The sequence below is a fragment of the Lampetra fluviatilis genome, chromosome 56 (genome assembly GCF_964198595.1).
Source record: "Lampetra fluviatilis chromosome 56, kcLamFluv1.1, whole genome shotgun sequence".
Taxonomy (NCBI): Eukaryota; Metazoa; Chordata; class Hyperoartia; order Petromyzontiformes; family Petromyzontidae; genus Lampetra; species Lampetra fluviatilis.
The window spans coordinates 6,835,252-6,851,252 of record NC_136330.1 but is presented as its reverse complement, the minus strand read 5'-3'; the positions used below and the strand labels follow the sequence as shown (position 1 = coordinate 6,851,252).

The 16,001-nt window shown below is 53.1% G+C and overlaps 1 protein-coding gene across 1 annotated transcript in view; it reads left to right on the top strand.

Annotated features, from left to right (window-relative positions):
* LOC144950151 (uncharacterized) overlaps nucleotides 1-16,001 on the top strand; it is a 50,303-nt gene that overhangs the window by 28,944 nt on the left and 5,358 nt on the right. Inside the window, exons 7-14 of the mRNA XM_078880213.1 lie at nucleotides 417-881; nucleotides 2,960-3,064; nucleotides 4,081-4,160; nucleotides 5,579-5,639; nucleotides 6,444-6,642; nucleotides 7,032-7,422; nucleotides 12,389-12,660; nucleotides 14,287-14,514. Coding sequence (XP_078736339.1) covers nucleotides 417-881; nucleotides 2,960-3,064; nucleotides 4,081-4,160; nucleotides 5,579-5,639; nucleotides 6,444-6,642; nucleotides 7,032-7,422; nucleotides 12,389-12,660; nucleotides 14,287-14,514 — 1,801 coding nt within the window. The remainder of the gene's footprint in view (nucleotides 1-416; nucleotides 882-2,959; nucleotides 3,065-4,080; nucleotides 4,161-5,578; nucleotides 5,640-6,443; nucleotides 6,643-7,031; nucleotides 7,423-12,388; nucleotides 12,661-14,286; nucleotides 14,515-16,001) is intronic.

Sequence of the window (16,001 nt, the reverse complement as noted above, 5' to 3'; positions counted from 1 at the left end):
TGTTAACGATGTTGACTTTGTCATCACCTTCATCTCACGTGCTCTCTACCGTTACCACCGCCACTACCCACCACCATCACCGCCATTACCACCATCATCACCACCGTCAAAACCACTTCCACCGCCACTGTTACAACCGCCACCACCATATCTACCACCGCCACTTCTTCCGCCACTACCACCATCATCACCCTTACCACCACTGTTACCACCACCATATCCACTACCATCACCACCATTACCACCATCATCACCCTTACCACCACCACCATATCCACTACCACCACCACCATATCCACTACCACCACCATCACCGCCACTACCACCATCATCACCCTTACCACCACTGTTACCACCACCACCATATCCACTACCTCTACCATCACCGCCACTGCCGTCACCACCACGGTCACCAGCGCACGCCGGGCCGACGGCAAGGCGCCAACAAGCGCCCGCGTGGCGCCGGCGGCCGGAGCAAGCGCAAGCGTTGGTCGCGGTGGTGCAACGCGGACACGGAGAGCGAGGACGAGGATGACGAGCAGGAGCAGGAGGAGGAGGAGTTCCTGATGGACGGCCTGCAGCGCGACGACGACGACGACGAGGGGGACGGCATCGTCTACGGCGGGGCGCGGTGGCCCCGGCTGGCGCCCGCCGAGCGGCGCGCCGACGAGGCCAAGGCGACGGAGGGCGGCGGCGAGGCGGAGGGCGGGGATGTGGATGGCGAAGAGGAGGATGAGGAGGAGGAGGAGGAGGACGAGGAGGAGGAGGGAGGGGAGGCGGAGGAGGAAGGGAAGGAGGGGCGGGACAGCGGGCAGGAGCACGTGGAGGTGGTTGAGGAGGATCCCTGTAAGAAGTGTGGACTCTCCAACCATCCTGAGCTGGTACGGGCCCCACGAGAGTGACGATCCCACCACCACCACCACCCCTCCGCACAGCCACTATCGACCACGCAGACTGATGGAGCCAAGTTAACTATAATACTAAATCCACCGTGTCCCCTATAAACAAGCGATCCCAATCCCCCATTTCCCCTATAAACGAGCGATCCTAATCTCCCCATGTCCCCTATAGATGAGCGATCCCAATCCCCCCGTGTGCCTTATAAACGAGCAATCCCAATCCCCCGTGCCCTCTATAGAAAAGCGATCCCAATCCCCCGTGTCCCCTATAAACGAGCGATCCCAATCCCCCGTGTCCCCTATAAACGAGCGATTCCAATCCCCCAGTGTCCCCTATAGACGAGCGATCCCAATCCCCCGTGTCCCCTATAGACGAGCGATTCCAATCACAGATGTGACGTCACCGCTCACTTGCCGTGCAAAATATTATATCCATTATTGCCCCCCCCCCCCCAAATACAAAAGTCTATTTTAATACTTTTTGCATTGTGTACAGTCTGGAAGCTACCCACATGCCAAATTTAAAGTTTGTTGCATGTTGGGAAGTATGCTAAACATTTCGAACAGACGCACATATTCACAAATTTCCCTTTTATATCTATCGATAAATGTTTCTGGGTTTGATCGCGTAAGTATTGATGTGTCGTAACCCTCCACCACCCGACACAGCCAATTGGTAAGAGATTTGTCACGTAAAACAAAACACCAATTTAGCTATTACTTCAGCCCGCCGGTGTGTTGGAGAGTAAATCCACAACATTTACAATTTGAGTTGTACGACGTTTCGCTGGTTATTACATGAACCGGCATCATCGAGCGATTTGACAGAATATTCTGGCAAATCGCCCAATGTGTGTGCTGCTGCTGATATTGCTGGTGGTGGTGATGGTGATGCAAATGGTGCAAATGATGCCGCTGCTGATGATAATGCTGTTGCTATTTCTGCTGTTGCTATTGCTGCTGGTGGCAATGCTGGTGATGGTAATGATGGCGATGGTGCTACTTCTGCTGATGCTAACGATGATCCTGCTGCTGACGATCTACTGACTGATGCTTTTACTGCTGCTGCTTCTACTACTACTGATGATGCTGCTGCTGCTGCCGCTTCCATCGCCGCCACTGCTTCTCTTCCCACTGATGATGATCTTCTTGGTTCTTTTGGTAAAGTCACGTAGAATGGAAATAATAAAATAATAAAAATAAACATAAAATCATTCTAACGACGTTTCGGCCACAACGCAAGCAGCCGTCCTCAGGTGAAGAATAGGTCTGTCGAGAAGACAGAGTCTGAATGAAATAACCCCAGGCTTGGAGCGTTTATTTAAGCTCGGTTGGAGGGGGAAGAGCGCCTTGACAAAATAATTTGCATATCAAGAGGAATTTAGCATATTTATGGGAAATGCAGATATGGGATTAGATTCCAAGAACACAGGATGAGATGTTACTATCCTTTGTGCAAGCACTTCCAAGAGTTCATGAACAGTGAGCCTGGTGAAATTTGGGGAGCGCATCGTCAGTAGTGAACCTTTGGTTCCTAGGGTGTTTCGGCCTTTCACACTATACACCCTCCCCAAAGGTGGCCAGCGACAGGGTGATCAATCCTACGCTTGCGTCCCATTCCCAATTAGTCATAGGAGTTGCCTTGTTGTTGATAGCCAACATCCCATGGGACTATGCATGGCAGGGGCGTCCTCCTCCCTGAGTCAAGCATTGTTGACCGCATACCTCCCGGCCCTATCACTAGGAGGTGGGCGGGGGGTTTTGTCAAGGCGCTCTTCCCCCTCCAACCCAGCTTAAATAGACGCTCCAAGCCTGGGGTTGTTTCATTCAGACTCTGTCTTCTCGACAGACCTATTCTTCACCTGTGGACGGCTGCTTGCGTTGTGGCCGAAACGTCGTGATAATTATTTTATCATGTTTATTTTATTATTTCCATTCTACGTGACTTTACCGAAAGAACCAAGAAGATGAATCCCTGCAGTCACGAAAGCTTCAAATCGAAACTGATGATGATGTTGACGATTCTGCCCGTGCGCGCGTCTCTCTGTGTGTGTGTGCAGATCCTGCTGTGTGACTCGTGCGACAGCGGCTACCACACGGCATGCCTGCGCCCCCCGCTCATGCTCATCCCCGACGGGGAGTGGTACTGCCCGCCCTGTGAGCACGTACGTCCCACGCGAACCCGTCCAACCGCCCACCATGTGCCGCTAGCGAGGGTGGGGGGCGGGGTTTAGGGTTGAGTGCTCCAGCAAGTGGGCGGCAGTGGCATCGCCTCGTGCCCGCACAGTCAACAAGCGTCAGCCGAGTTTCGATTCTCGACTCGGGCGCCCTGCCGCTTGGAGTTAGTCAGTGATCCCCCTGTTCTGCAGAGTGTGTGAGTGAATGAGTGTGAGTGAGAGTAATGTGTGTGGGTAGAGTTTGTGTGTTCTCCCCCTGTTGAGTGAATGAGTGTGAGTGAGAGTAATGTGTGTGGGTAGAGTTTGTGTGTTCTCCCCCTGTTGAGTGAATGAGTGTGAGTGAGAGTAATGTGTGTGTGTAGAGTTTGTATGTTCTTCCCCTGTTCTGCAGAGTGTGCGAGTGAGTGAGTGTGAGTGAGAGTGTGTGTGTGTAGAGTTTGTGTGTTCTACCCGTTCTGCAGAGTGTGTGAGTGAGTGAGTGATTACGTGAGTAAGAGTGTGTGAGTGAGTAAGTGATTACGTGAGTGTGTGAGTGAGTGAGTGATTACGTGAGTAAGAGTGTGTGAGTGAGTGAGTGATTGCGTGAGTAAGAGTGTGTGAATGAGTGAGTGATTGCGTGAGTAAGAGTGTGTGAGTAAGAGTGTGAGTGAGTGTGTGAGTGAGCGAGTGATTACGTGAGTGAGTGATTACGTGAGTGTGTGAGTGAGTGAGTGAGTGATTACGTGAGTAAGAGTGTGTGAATGAGTGAGTGATTGCGTGAGTGAGTGTGTGAGTAAGTGATTACGTGAGTGAGTGTGAGTGAGTGATTGCGTGAGTAAGTGATTGCTTGAGCATGAGTGTGTGCGAGTGAGTGTGTGCGTGCGCGTGAGCTCGCGTGCCCAGCCCACCGCATGCCCCAAGCAGCTTCCGTTTGGCCGGATAGAGGGGGCGCAGGAATGAACACGACCTCCTGCATACCAGGCGAGGTAATTAACATCGTTCCTCTCCCCGTCCCCCACCGGCAGAAGAAGCTGTGCGTGAAGCTTCAAGAGGCGTTGACGGACCTCGACGCGATGCTCAAGAAGAAGGAGCGGGCGGAGAGAAGGTGGGGCGGTGGGAGGGGGCATGTGGGGAGGCTGAATGACGGTTGTTGTTGATGGTGACGATGGTGACGATGGCGGTGACGATACGCGAGTAATCGGATTGCTTGAGTATTTTTTATCACCCGAGTAATGAGATTTCTTTAGTAATCAAATTAGCAGAGTAATCCGATTACATGGGCAATCGGATCGGTTGAACATTCCGATTACTTGAGCATTCCGATTACCGGAGTAATCCGATTACTTGAGCAATCGGATCAGTTGACCATTCCGATTACTTGAGCATTACGATTACCGGAGTAATCCGACTACTTGAGCATTCGGATCAGTTGACCATTCCGATTACTTGAGCATTCCTATTACCGGAGTAATCCGATTACTTGAGCAATCGGATCAGTTGACCATTCCGATTACTTGAGCATTCCGATTACCGGAGTAATCCGATTACTTGAGCAATCGGATCAGTTGACCATTCTGATTACTTGAGCATTCCTATTACCGGAGTAATCCGATTACTTGAGCATTTGGATCAGTTGACCATTCCGATTACTTGAGCATTCATATTACCGGAGTAATCCGATTACTTTAGTAATCCGATTTTTTTAGCTTTTCGATTACAGCCCCGCTCTAGTAGCCCCAGTTGAGTCGAACCACCGGCTGAACTTTTTTTTGTATCTTTGCGGAGAGAGCGGTGGCCCAGCGGTTAGCGCGCTGCGCTAGAAACACGGCGACCCGAGTTTCGATTCCCATCCGCTGCCAACGTCGGCGACGAAACACGCGAACCGTTCCGGCACCCTCCCCTAGGTCGACTCGGCCTCAAATGATTACATTGGTCAACAAAAAAAGAGAACATTTTTCTGGCCTGGACTTTTGCAGCTGTTAAAGACTATTTTCAGGGTGCTGATTCCAAATGTGATCTCAGATTTGCTCTATCACATCTCATGTTTATGCTATCGGCATACCCCATTTTCATTGATTTTACCCGAAATTAACTCTGTCACTTATGATTGCAAGTTGTTGCGAGTCAGTGACTGCTTTAGTGTTAAAATATGGTGCTGTATTTTGAGGATAGTGTGTTTACAATATCATTTTATGTAGATATCCACATTTATTTAATATTTTTCTTCCGCAGTCTCAAAAACCTGATGTGATGGACAAAAACTGATGCCAGATTTGGAATCGGCACCCCAAAATCACCTTACAACCGTTGGAATACCCTATGCCAGAAAAAGTGAGCTGACCAGTGTTATCCGTTGCGATGTGTGACGGTGCCGGCACCCTCCCCTAGGTCGACTCGGCCTCAAATGATTATCTGTTGCGATGTGTGACGTCCCGTTCTGGCGCTGACGGCACTTGCCTCTCCTGCAGCGCGTGAAAGGCTACACGGGGGATCTTTGTCTTTGTGTTTTTTCCCGCGGCGCAGGAAGGAACGGAGCATCTACCTGGGAGTCAACACTGAGAACATCATCACTCCGGCCGTCAAGGTGCGTCGATGGGCCCTCTTGGGTTTCTGTCCCATGCCCCAGGAGCTTCCGTTAACTCTGAACAGGCTGCTGCTGCTGCTGCTGCAGCTGCTGCTGCTGCAGCTGCTGCAGCTGCTGCTGCTGGACAGAGCACTGTCGCGGCCACCGCTGGAATCCTACTGCTGATGATGCTAACAATGACGATGCTACTGCAGCTGACGATGACTATGCTACTGCAGCTGACGATGATGCTATTGCTGCTGTTGCTGACAATGATGTTGATGCTATTGCTAATGCTGGCAATAATGTTGCTAATGCTTCTGCTGCTGACAATAATGATACTGCTGCAGCTGATAACGAAGATTTGATTGCTGCTCCTGTTGATGCTCCTGATGCTCCTCATGATCATGACAACGACGATGACGATAATGACGGTGTCGTCGCGGGCAGAGAGCGACGCTGCATGCTGCTTCTCCGGCAGGGCATTGCACGTCGCCCCTGCCGGCGGAGGAGCGTGCGGAGCTGCACGCTCTGCTGCTGCTGATGACGACGATGATGATGACGATGATGGTATTGCTGTTGATGCTGCTGATGATGATGACGATGATGGTATTGCTGTTGATGCTGCTGATGATGATGACGATGATGGTATTGCTGTTGATGCTGCTGCCGCTGATGATGATGACGATGATGATGATGACGATGATATTGCTGCTGCTGTTGATGTTCCTGATGCTCCACATGATGCTTCCGATAATGACAAAGACAACGCTATGTCTGCCGCTGCTGCCAATGACGACGACGACGGTGGTGCTATCATCGCAGGCGGAGAGCGAAACAGCTGCTGCTGCTGCTCCATCCCGCTGCACGTCCCCGCCGGAGGTGCAGCGAGCGGAGCTGCACGCCCTGCTGCTGCTGGAGCGGCGCTCGGCACGCGCGAGGCGAGCGCCGGTCAGCTACCGCTTCGAGGCCTTCGACGAGGCCATCGACGAGGCCATCCAGTACGACATGAGGGAGGTCGAGGGTGAGTGGGGGCAAGGGTCACACGGATGACACGGGGACACATGGGGGACACACGGGGACACGGGTGACATGGGTCACACGGGGACACGGGTCACACGGGTGACACGGGGACACGGGTCACACGGGGACACGGGTCACACGGGGACAGAGACACGGGGCCCAGGACCGGTTCAGATAATCGTCCGCTGCACTACCGCTCTCCACACATACACAACAAAGATCCCCCTCATAGGCCTTGAAATACTTTTTGGGGCAAGCGCTGTTAGAAAGCACCTACGCACACACACGCTGACACGCACACGCGCGCGCTCAACCCCTGCACCAGTATCGCCGGACAACCGATTCGCTAATTTTTCCCATTTTTCCCTCTGCCGGAATCGCGGCACGCAGGAGCCGGCCTCGGCAAGGACATCGAGAACCTGAAAGCGTCGCGGCCCCGCCCGCCCGCCCCGGTGCATCGTGGGAAGGACATGTCGGCCATCCTGGGGGCGGCCGTGGAAGACGGCGACGATGGGGGCGATGCAGAGGAGGAGGAGGATGAGGAGGAGGAGGAGGAGGAGGCGTGGGGAGCCGGGGGCAAAGGAGGGGCGCAGCCCAAGGAGGAGGAGGAGGAGGCGGAGTTGGTCTCCGGGGAAGGCGAGGTTACCGGGCGCGACGAGGTTGCCGCGGCGACGGGCCGAGGGAGGAAGCGGAGGTACAGGAAGAGGAGGAGGCTAAACGCGCTGGACAGCGAGAGCAGCCGTGACGACTCGCAGGACGAGGAGTACCGCTGCGAGCAGAGGTGAGCGCTCGCCGATGTTTGTTGGGGAGGGGTGAGCGGGTGGGTGGGTGAGTGGGTGGGTGGGTGAGTGGGTGTGTGAGCGGGTGGGTGGGTGAGTGAGTGTGTGAGCGGGTGGGTGGGTGAGTGAGTGTGTGAGCGGGTGGGTGGGTGAGTGAGTGGGTGTGTGATCGGGTGGGTGAGTGAATGAGGGTGTGAGCGGGAGGGCGGGTAGGTGGGTGAGTGAGTGTGTGAGCAGGTGGGTGGGTGAGTGAGTGGGTGTGTGAGCGGGTGGGTGGTGAGTGAGTGGGTGTGTGATCGGGTGGGTGAGTGAGTGAGTGTGTGATCGGGTGGGTGAGTGAGTGAGTGTGTGAGCGAGCGGGTGGGTGCATAAGTGAGTGTGTGAGTGGGTGGGTGAGTGAGTGTGTGAGCGGGTGGGTGGGTGCGTGAGTGAGTGGGTGGGTGAGTGAGTGAGTGAGTGCGTGAGCGGGTGGGTGAGTGAGTGAGTGAGTGCGTGAGCGGGTGGGTGAGTGAGTGAGTGTGTGAGCGGGTGGGTGCGTGAGTGAGTGTGTGAGCGCTTGGGTGGGTGAGTGAGTGTGTGAGCGGGTGGGTGCGTGAGTGAGTGTGTGAGCGCTTGGGTGGGTGAGTGAGTGGGTGTGCGAGCGCGTGGGTGGGTGAGTGAATGAGTGTGAGCGGGTGGGTGAATGAGTGAGTGTGTGAGCGGGTGGGTGCGTGAGTGAGTGTGTGAGCGGGTGGGTGAGTGTGTGGGTGGGTGAGTGTGTGGGTGGGTGAGTGTGTGGGTGGGTGAGTGTGTGGGTGGGTGAGTGTGTGGGTGGGTGAGTGAGTGTGTGAGCGAGCGGGTGGGTGTGTGAGTGGGTGGGTGAGTGAGTGTGTGAGCGGGTGGGTGGGTGCGTGAGTGAGTGGGTGGGTGAGTGAGTGAGTGCGTGAGCGGGTGGGTGAGTGAGTGAGTGCGTGAGCGGGTGGGTGAGTGAGTGAGTGTGTGAGCGGGTGGGTGCGTGAGTGAGTGTGTGAGCGCTTGGGTGGGTGAGTGAGTGTGTGAGCGGGTGGGTGCGTGAGTGAGTGTGTGAGCGCTTGGGTGGGTGAGTGAGTGGGTGTGCGAGCGCGTGGGTGAGTGAATGAGTGTGAGCGGGTGGGTGAATGAGTGAGTGTGTGAGCGGGTGGGTGCGTGAGTGAGTGTGTGAGCGGGTGGGTGAGTGTGTGGGTGGGTGAGTGTGTGGGTGGGTGAGTGTGTGGGTGGGTGAGTGAGTGTGAGCGGGTGGGTGAGTGAGTGAGTGTGTGAGCGGGTGGGTGAGTGAGTGAGTGTGTGAGCGGGTGGGTGAGTGAGTGAGTGTGTGAGCGGGTGGGTGAGTGAGTGAGTGTGTGAGCGGGTGGGTGGGTGAGTGTGTGGGTGGGTGAGTGTGTGGGTGGGTGGGTGAGTGTGTGGGTGGGTGGGTGAGTGTGTGGGTGGGTGGGTGGGTGAGTGTGTGGGTGGGTGAGTGTGTGGGTGGGTGAGTGTGTGGGTGGGTGAGTGTGTGGGTGGGTGAGTGTGTGAGCGGGTGGGTAGTTGAGTGAGTGAATGAGTGAGTTTCCCGATGAACAGTAGTTCTCATCATCAGGCACAGTAAACATTTGCAGCCTCCAATCTCCTATCATCTACTGCATCCTCTCGTCCTGGCCTCCTCCTTTTCACGTGTCATGAAATAGCCCTATTGCCTGAAACGTCGGTCTAGGCTGTTACGGTCTATTTAAGACCGTTTTAGGAGGAATTCTCCACAATTCTGGCTGTCGCCTGATGATGCCGGTTGTGGTTGTAATCAACGGCGAAGCTTCGTGGCACTCGAATTGAAAAAGTTGTGGTCGTGGGTTTTACTCTGCAACACACAACAGGTCAGTGCTGACATTTACGCGATCTAACCCAACAACAAAAATAATCACCTTTCCTGCGGACAATATCGGTCGCGGAATCCTTGCTGCTAACACAGGCGGCTAACGAATGAACACCTCTTCCGCGCGTCAACGTTGCGGATTTGAGTGAGAGGGGGGAGGGGGGGAATTAATCCGTTCAGTGCGGTCCCCCCCCCCCTCTCCCAAATGATAGCCGCCACAAACCGCCCCAAGTGGTTGGCGGTGTCATCTTCTTGGTTCTTTCGGTGAAGTCACGTAGAAGGGAAGTAATAAAATAATAAAAATAAAACATAATAAAATAATTCTCACGACGTTTCGGCCACAACGCAAGCAGCCGTCCTCAGGTGAAACCAGGTCTGTCGAGGCGACAGCGTCTGAATGAAACAGCACACGTGCTTGGAGCATATATATAAGCTGGGTTGCTCCAAGCACGTGTGCTGTTTCATTCAGACGCTGTCGCCTCGACAGACCTGGTTTCACCTGAGGACGGCTGCTTGCGTTGTGGCCGAAACGTCGTGAGAATTATTTTATTATGTTTTATTTTTATTATTTTATTACTTCCCTTCTACGTGACTTTACCGAAAGAACCAAGAAGATGAATCCCTGCAGTCACGAAAGCTTTAAATCGAAATTTGGTTGGCGGCGGTTTGTTGTGCCGGGCGGTTAAAGTCAAGCAGTATTAGTTAAACAATCAAACAGAGAGTCAAATGTGAACATGCCGTCGCACGACGGCTGCGGGCTATCATTTGCGATAGCCAGGGTCGCTTCTGTAGCAGAGCTTACACAGCTTGGGGTGGGGCCTTACACAGCTGGTGAAATGAAAATAGTTCTTCCATAATAGAGTTGTTTTTTTGGGTTAGATCGCGTAAAACATAAACGTGTCGTTAAACCCGCCACCACCCGACACGGCCCGTTAGTAAGGTTTGTCACGTAAACGGAACGTGCCAATTTGTGTAGCGGGTCAATAACTATAGGAGATATGATAATTGGTTTTTTACCCTTTTTTCTGGCAACAAAGCTGACACCTTTTTTTTACAAGGAGTCATGTTTGCATAGACCACAATACCTGCAGTCATAATGCAAACAAAATCAGAGTTGTGTTTTTTGTTTGCATTATGACTGCAGGTATTGTGGTCTATGCAAACATGACTCCTTGTAAAAAAAGGTGTCAGTTTTGTTGCCAGATAGAAGGGTAACAAAACAATTATCAACTAGAGGAGAGTCGCTCTGTGGGGCAACACGTATTCTATTTAACAATTAAACCTTAACGTAAAGGGGTCACCACGGCCCCTTACACCCGACACTCCTCTCACTGGCTATTCTACCCCTTCTTGAGTGAAGCCTGGTCTTCGCTGGTCTATAAGCTGGAGTCAACCCTTGCCAGGGGTACGGCTCTGCCTGTGGGCTCTTCTCTGCCCGTGGGCTCTTCTCTTCAGGAGGCTATTGGTCTTCGGGTGGACGACGATTGCCCCGGACCGTTCAGAGGCCCGGCTTTTATACAAGTCCGTGGCTTGCTCCGCCCCAGCCACACCTTCCTTCCAGAACCTTCTCCCAGTTCCTGGAAGGGTGACGTCATCCCCCAGCTCCCCCCCCCCCCCTCCCGGGGTCTGGGGTCTGCGTCCCAGGATCCGTTATCCCATCGGGGATTTCTTTGCACACAGCGTTGGTGTACACGGTGTTTTTTCTGCAATATTTTGCTGTCTTTTCTTGGATTTTCTGTTTGCACTTAGTCACATATTCACTTTAAGATGTTTTCTTGTTCATGTTTTTGTTTTTTGTTTGTTGCGGTTGCACCCGATTCAATAGCCGAATGGCTCACAGGGCTATACCTAATCAATGAACTTGAAAACTTGAACTTGAAACTTGAAACCGTTGGGCCCCCTGGCCCATAGTTTGTTGACACTGGGGTTACTCACACTACCGCCCCCCTATTGACACGTGTGGGATACTACCGGCTGACAGCATGGAGAGTGCATCATAACACCTCCACACCGGTTGTGTGTTAGAGAGCAAAGCCACAACTTTTACAATCTGAGTGCAACGTTTCGCAAGTAATTGCAACCGGCTGGTGGACAGCCATATTTGTGGAGAAACCCTGTTTTGTCTTTTTTAATCGAGGGGCTGATGTGATGATGTTACCTGGGAGCTCTTCATGTGCGAAGGGGCGGGGGGGATTATAATGCATATACATTACAATGGGTATCCATTGCCAGTTGGGTTATTCACATTCATATTTACGCGATCTAACCCAAAGCAACCTATGTTATGGATGACATTGGTCGCGAAAGCCTACGCGTTAAAAAAATAGTTTAGGTTAAGTTGAAGAATGATTATTATTATTAACTGTTTATTAATTTTCTTGGTTCTTTCGGTAAAGTTACGTAGAAGGGAAATAATAAAATAATAAAAATAAAACAATAAAATAATCACGTAGAAGGGAAATAATAAAATAATTAAAATTAAACGTTATGGAATAATCACGTAGAAGGGAAATAATAAAATAATAAAAATACAACATTGTAAAATAATACAAATACAACATTGTTATTATGCTTTATTTTTATTATTTTATTATTTCCCTTCTACGTGATTTTTTTTATTTCATTATTCCCCTTATACGTGATTTTTTTATTTTATTATTTCCCTTCTACATGATTATTTTATTGTTTTATTTTTATTATTTTATTATTTCCCTTCTACGTGATTTTTTTATTATTATTTTTTTCCCCTTCTACGCGATTATTTTATTATGTTTTATTTTAATTATTTTATTATTTCCCTTCTACGTGATTATTTTATTATGTTTTATTTCTATTATTGTATTATTTCCCTTCTACGTGATTATTTTATTATGTTTTATTTCTATTATTTTATTACTTCCCTTCTACGTGACTTTACCGAAAGAACCAAGAAGACGAATGCCTGCAGTCACGAATAATAAAATAATAAAAATAAAACATACTAAAGTTAAATAATATAATAAAATAATAAAATAATATTATTATATAATAGAATATTACAATAAAATTAAATAATATAATCACCACTGCCTCCTCCCTCGTGTCTCCCCCCTTACCCCCCCCAGCGACAGCGAGGTCGAGGAGCAGCTGTCGGAGGCGGACTACGAGGAGGAGGAGGGCCTCAGCAGCGGGGGCTCGTCCGTCGGTTCGGCCCACGGGCCTCGCGGGGCCCTGAGGCGGGCGCGGGGCGGCCGGGGTGGGCGGGGGGGCCGGACCTCGTCGGCGAGGAAGGGCCGCAGGCTGAGGGGACGCCCCGGGCCCAAGAGGAAGAGGAGGAGGAGAGGAGGATTCTCGGATGACGAGGAGGAGGAGGAGGAGGAAGAGGAGGAGGAGGAGGGTGAGTCGCGCGTCGCGTTTAGTTGGGTGCCGCGCGGACGGCAACGAGCAGCGCTGTCAGAAAATTTTAGTGTGTGAGTGAGCGAGTGAGTGAGCGAGTGGGCGAGTCGGCGAGTGGGCGAGTGAGTGGGTGAGTTGATGAGTGAGCGAGTGAGTGGGTGAATGGGTGAGTGAGCGTTTGAGTGTGTGAGCATTTGAGTGTGTGAGTGAGCGAGTGAGTGGGTGAATGGGTGAGTGAGCATTTTAGTGTGTGAGTGAGCGAGTGGGCGAGTGAGTGGGCGAGTGAGTGGACGGTGTTGGGAGAGACGATGGGAGGGGGTTGGTGGGGGGAGGGGGAGATTCACAGTGGGGAAGGAACGGGGAACGTGGGGTGACCCGCGGTGTGGTGAGTGGGTCGGTGCATGAGTGGGCGAGTGAGTGGGTGAGTGAGCGTTTGAGTGTGTGAATGGGTGAGTGAGCATTTTAGTGTGTGAGTGAGCGAGTGGATGAGTGAGCGAGTGAGTGGGTGAATGGGTGAATTAGCGTTTGAGTGTATGAGTGAGTGAGCGAGTGAGCAGGCGAGTGAGTGAGTGGGTGAATGGATGAGTGAGCGTTTTAGTGTGTGAGTGAGTGAGCGAGTGAGTGAGTGAATGAGTGAGCGAGCGAGTGAGTGGGTGAATGGGTGAGTGAGCGTTTTAGTGTGTGTGTGAGTGAGCGAGTGAGTGGGTGGGTGGGCGAGTGAACGAGTAGGCGATTGAGTGACGAGTGAGTGGGTGAGTGAGCGTTTGAGTGTGTCAGTGAGCATGTCGGTGGGTGCGTGAGTGGGTGAGCGGGTGTGTGAATGTGAGCGGTAAATGTTGCAGTTCGCATGCTGAACAACGAACCTTCGTGACCCGAGTTCGATTCCCGCTCACGGCCAACACGAGTATCGATTATCTGAACCGGTGCTGGGCACACGAGGGGATGGGTGGCCAGCACCACGGCCGGCCACTTTTGTCTCCTAAGTGGCGACACTCAAAGTCGAACACACACACACACCCACTCACGTACACAATAGACACAAGCAGTCATAATCCCCGTGTCCCCAATAGAAGAACGATCCCCATCCCCCATGTCCCCTATACACAAGCAATCCCAATCCCCCCCTGTCCCCGATAAACGAGTGATCCCAATCCCCCGTGTCCCCTATATACAAGCAATCCCAATCTCCCCCTGTCCCCTATAGTCAACATCTCCTAGCCACCGTGATGATCATGATGAGAGAGAGAGAAAGACGCAAACTCCAAATATACAGCAGCAGGTGTCAGGGTCGGGATCGAACCCACGACCTCCTGCACACCAGGCGAGGTAGTCAACATCTCCTAGCCACCGTGATGATGAGAGAGAGAGAGAGACACGCAAACTCCAAATATACAGCAGCAGGCATCAGGGTTTAGATCGATCCCACGACCTCCTGCACACCAGACGAGGTAGTTAACATCTAACCACCGTGATGATGATGATGAGAGAGACACGCAGACTCCCCCCTAACCCCACCCCCATCACCCCACTCACCCCCCCACCCCCCCCACCCCCATCACCCCCCCCCCTCACCCCCCCCTCACCCCACCCCCCTCACCCCCCCCCCCCTCTTCCTCCTCCGCCGCAGGCAGCGAGCTGGGGAGCGACGTGACGGACGAGGACCTGGTGGACTTCCGGTGCCGCCGGTCCCGTCGAGCGACCGCGGCCCGCTCGGTCAACTACCGCGAGGACTCGGAGAGCGCCGGGGAGGATGGCGCCGGGGGCCGGCGGGCCGGGGGCGGGCCCCAGGGGCGCACCGCCACCATGCTGGCCGCCTTCCGCAAGCGGAAACGTGGACGCAGCTCCGACAGCGAAGGTAACGGGGGTCGAGGTTCGGGTGACGCTGGGGTCCGGTGTACGGGCTCGGCAAGGGTCCGAGTGTAATGTGAGGATATATCCGGCTCACTGACGTATCGCAACTCGTCACGGTGATTGGCTCTGCCAGTCCTGGTTTACAGCCAATGGGGGGGAGCCTAGGGGCGTGGCCCTGACGTGATGGAAAGGTGACAGCTGTAAGGATTGGTTCTGCTGGCTTTGGCCTCAGCCAATGGGGAGACGAGTCAGGGGCGTGGTCCCGGGAGCTGACGAGGGGGCCTGGAACATTCCATGCAGGCTAACGAGGATTGGCGGGAACGTACCACGTGACCCGGGTGTTAAATAGGGGTGGAGACGAACGACACGTGGTCAGAACGGGAACGAACAGAGGAAGGGGGCCACGCGGGAGCGGGGCTCCGGGTTGCCACGTGGTCCAGGCTGCCACGTGGTCCAGGCTGCCACGTGGTCCAGGCTACCACGTGGTCCAGGCTGCCACGTGGTCCAGGCTGCCACGTGGTCCAGGCTGCCACGTGGTCCAGGCTGCCACGTGGTCCAGGCTGCCACGTGGTCCAGGCTGCCACGTGGCAGTGTGTCTCTCTCTCTATCTGTCCCTCTCACGTGTCTGTCAGCAGCGTGAAGGAAAGCTGTAATACAAGTTGAATAAAAGACGGATTCCAGAAGTCGCCTCAACGAGATTTATTACACGAGTATGGGTGAGGTATTGGTTCAGGAGGGGTCCGGCAGGGGCATGGTACAGACGCGGGACCGGGTTCTGTACCATTCCAGTCCGGATGTGGTATGGGCACAGTATGGTTACGGGCGAGGTAGGGGGTTATACAGTGTGGGTATTGTACGAGTCCGACACGGGTTCGGTTTGGGCACAATACGGGCTCGGTACGGCTTGAGGAGGGGGCACGGTGCGGGTTTGTTGGGGCTTCTGGAGGGGTTCGGTACGGGCTTGGTGGGAGTACGGCTTTGCAACAGGTTCAGTTTGGTAGGTGCTCAGTACGGGTTTATTATGGGTTCGGTACAGACGCCCGTTTGACTCTTGTCTCTGTGTCTGTCTTTCTCACACTGTCTCTGGGTCTCTGTCTCACTCTGTCTCTGGGTCTCTGTCTCACTCTGTCTTTCTCTCTTGGTCTCACTTTGTCTCTGGGTCTCTGTCTCACTCTGTCTCTCTCTCTTGGTCTCACTCTGTCTCTGGGTCTCTGTCTCACTCTGTCTCTCTCTCTTGGTCTCACTCTGTCTCTGGGTCTCTGTCTCACTCTGTCTCTCTCTCTTGGTCTCACTCTGTCTCTGGGTCTCTGTCTCACTCTGTCTCTCTCTCTTGGTCTCACTCTGTCTCTGGGTCTCTGTCTCACTCTGTCTCTGGGTCTCTGTCTCACTCTGTCTCTGGGTCTCTGTCTCACTCTGTCTCTCTCTCTTGGTCTCACTCTGTCTCTCTCTCTTGGTCTCACTGTCTCTGGGTCTCTGTCTCACTCTGTCTCT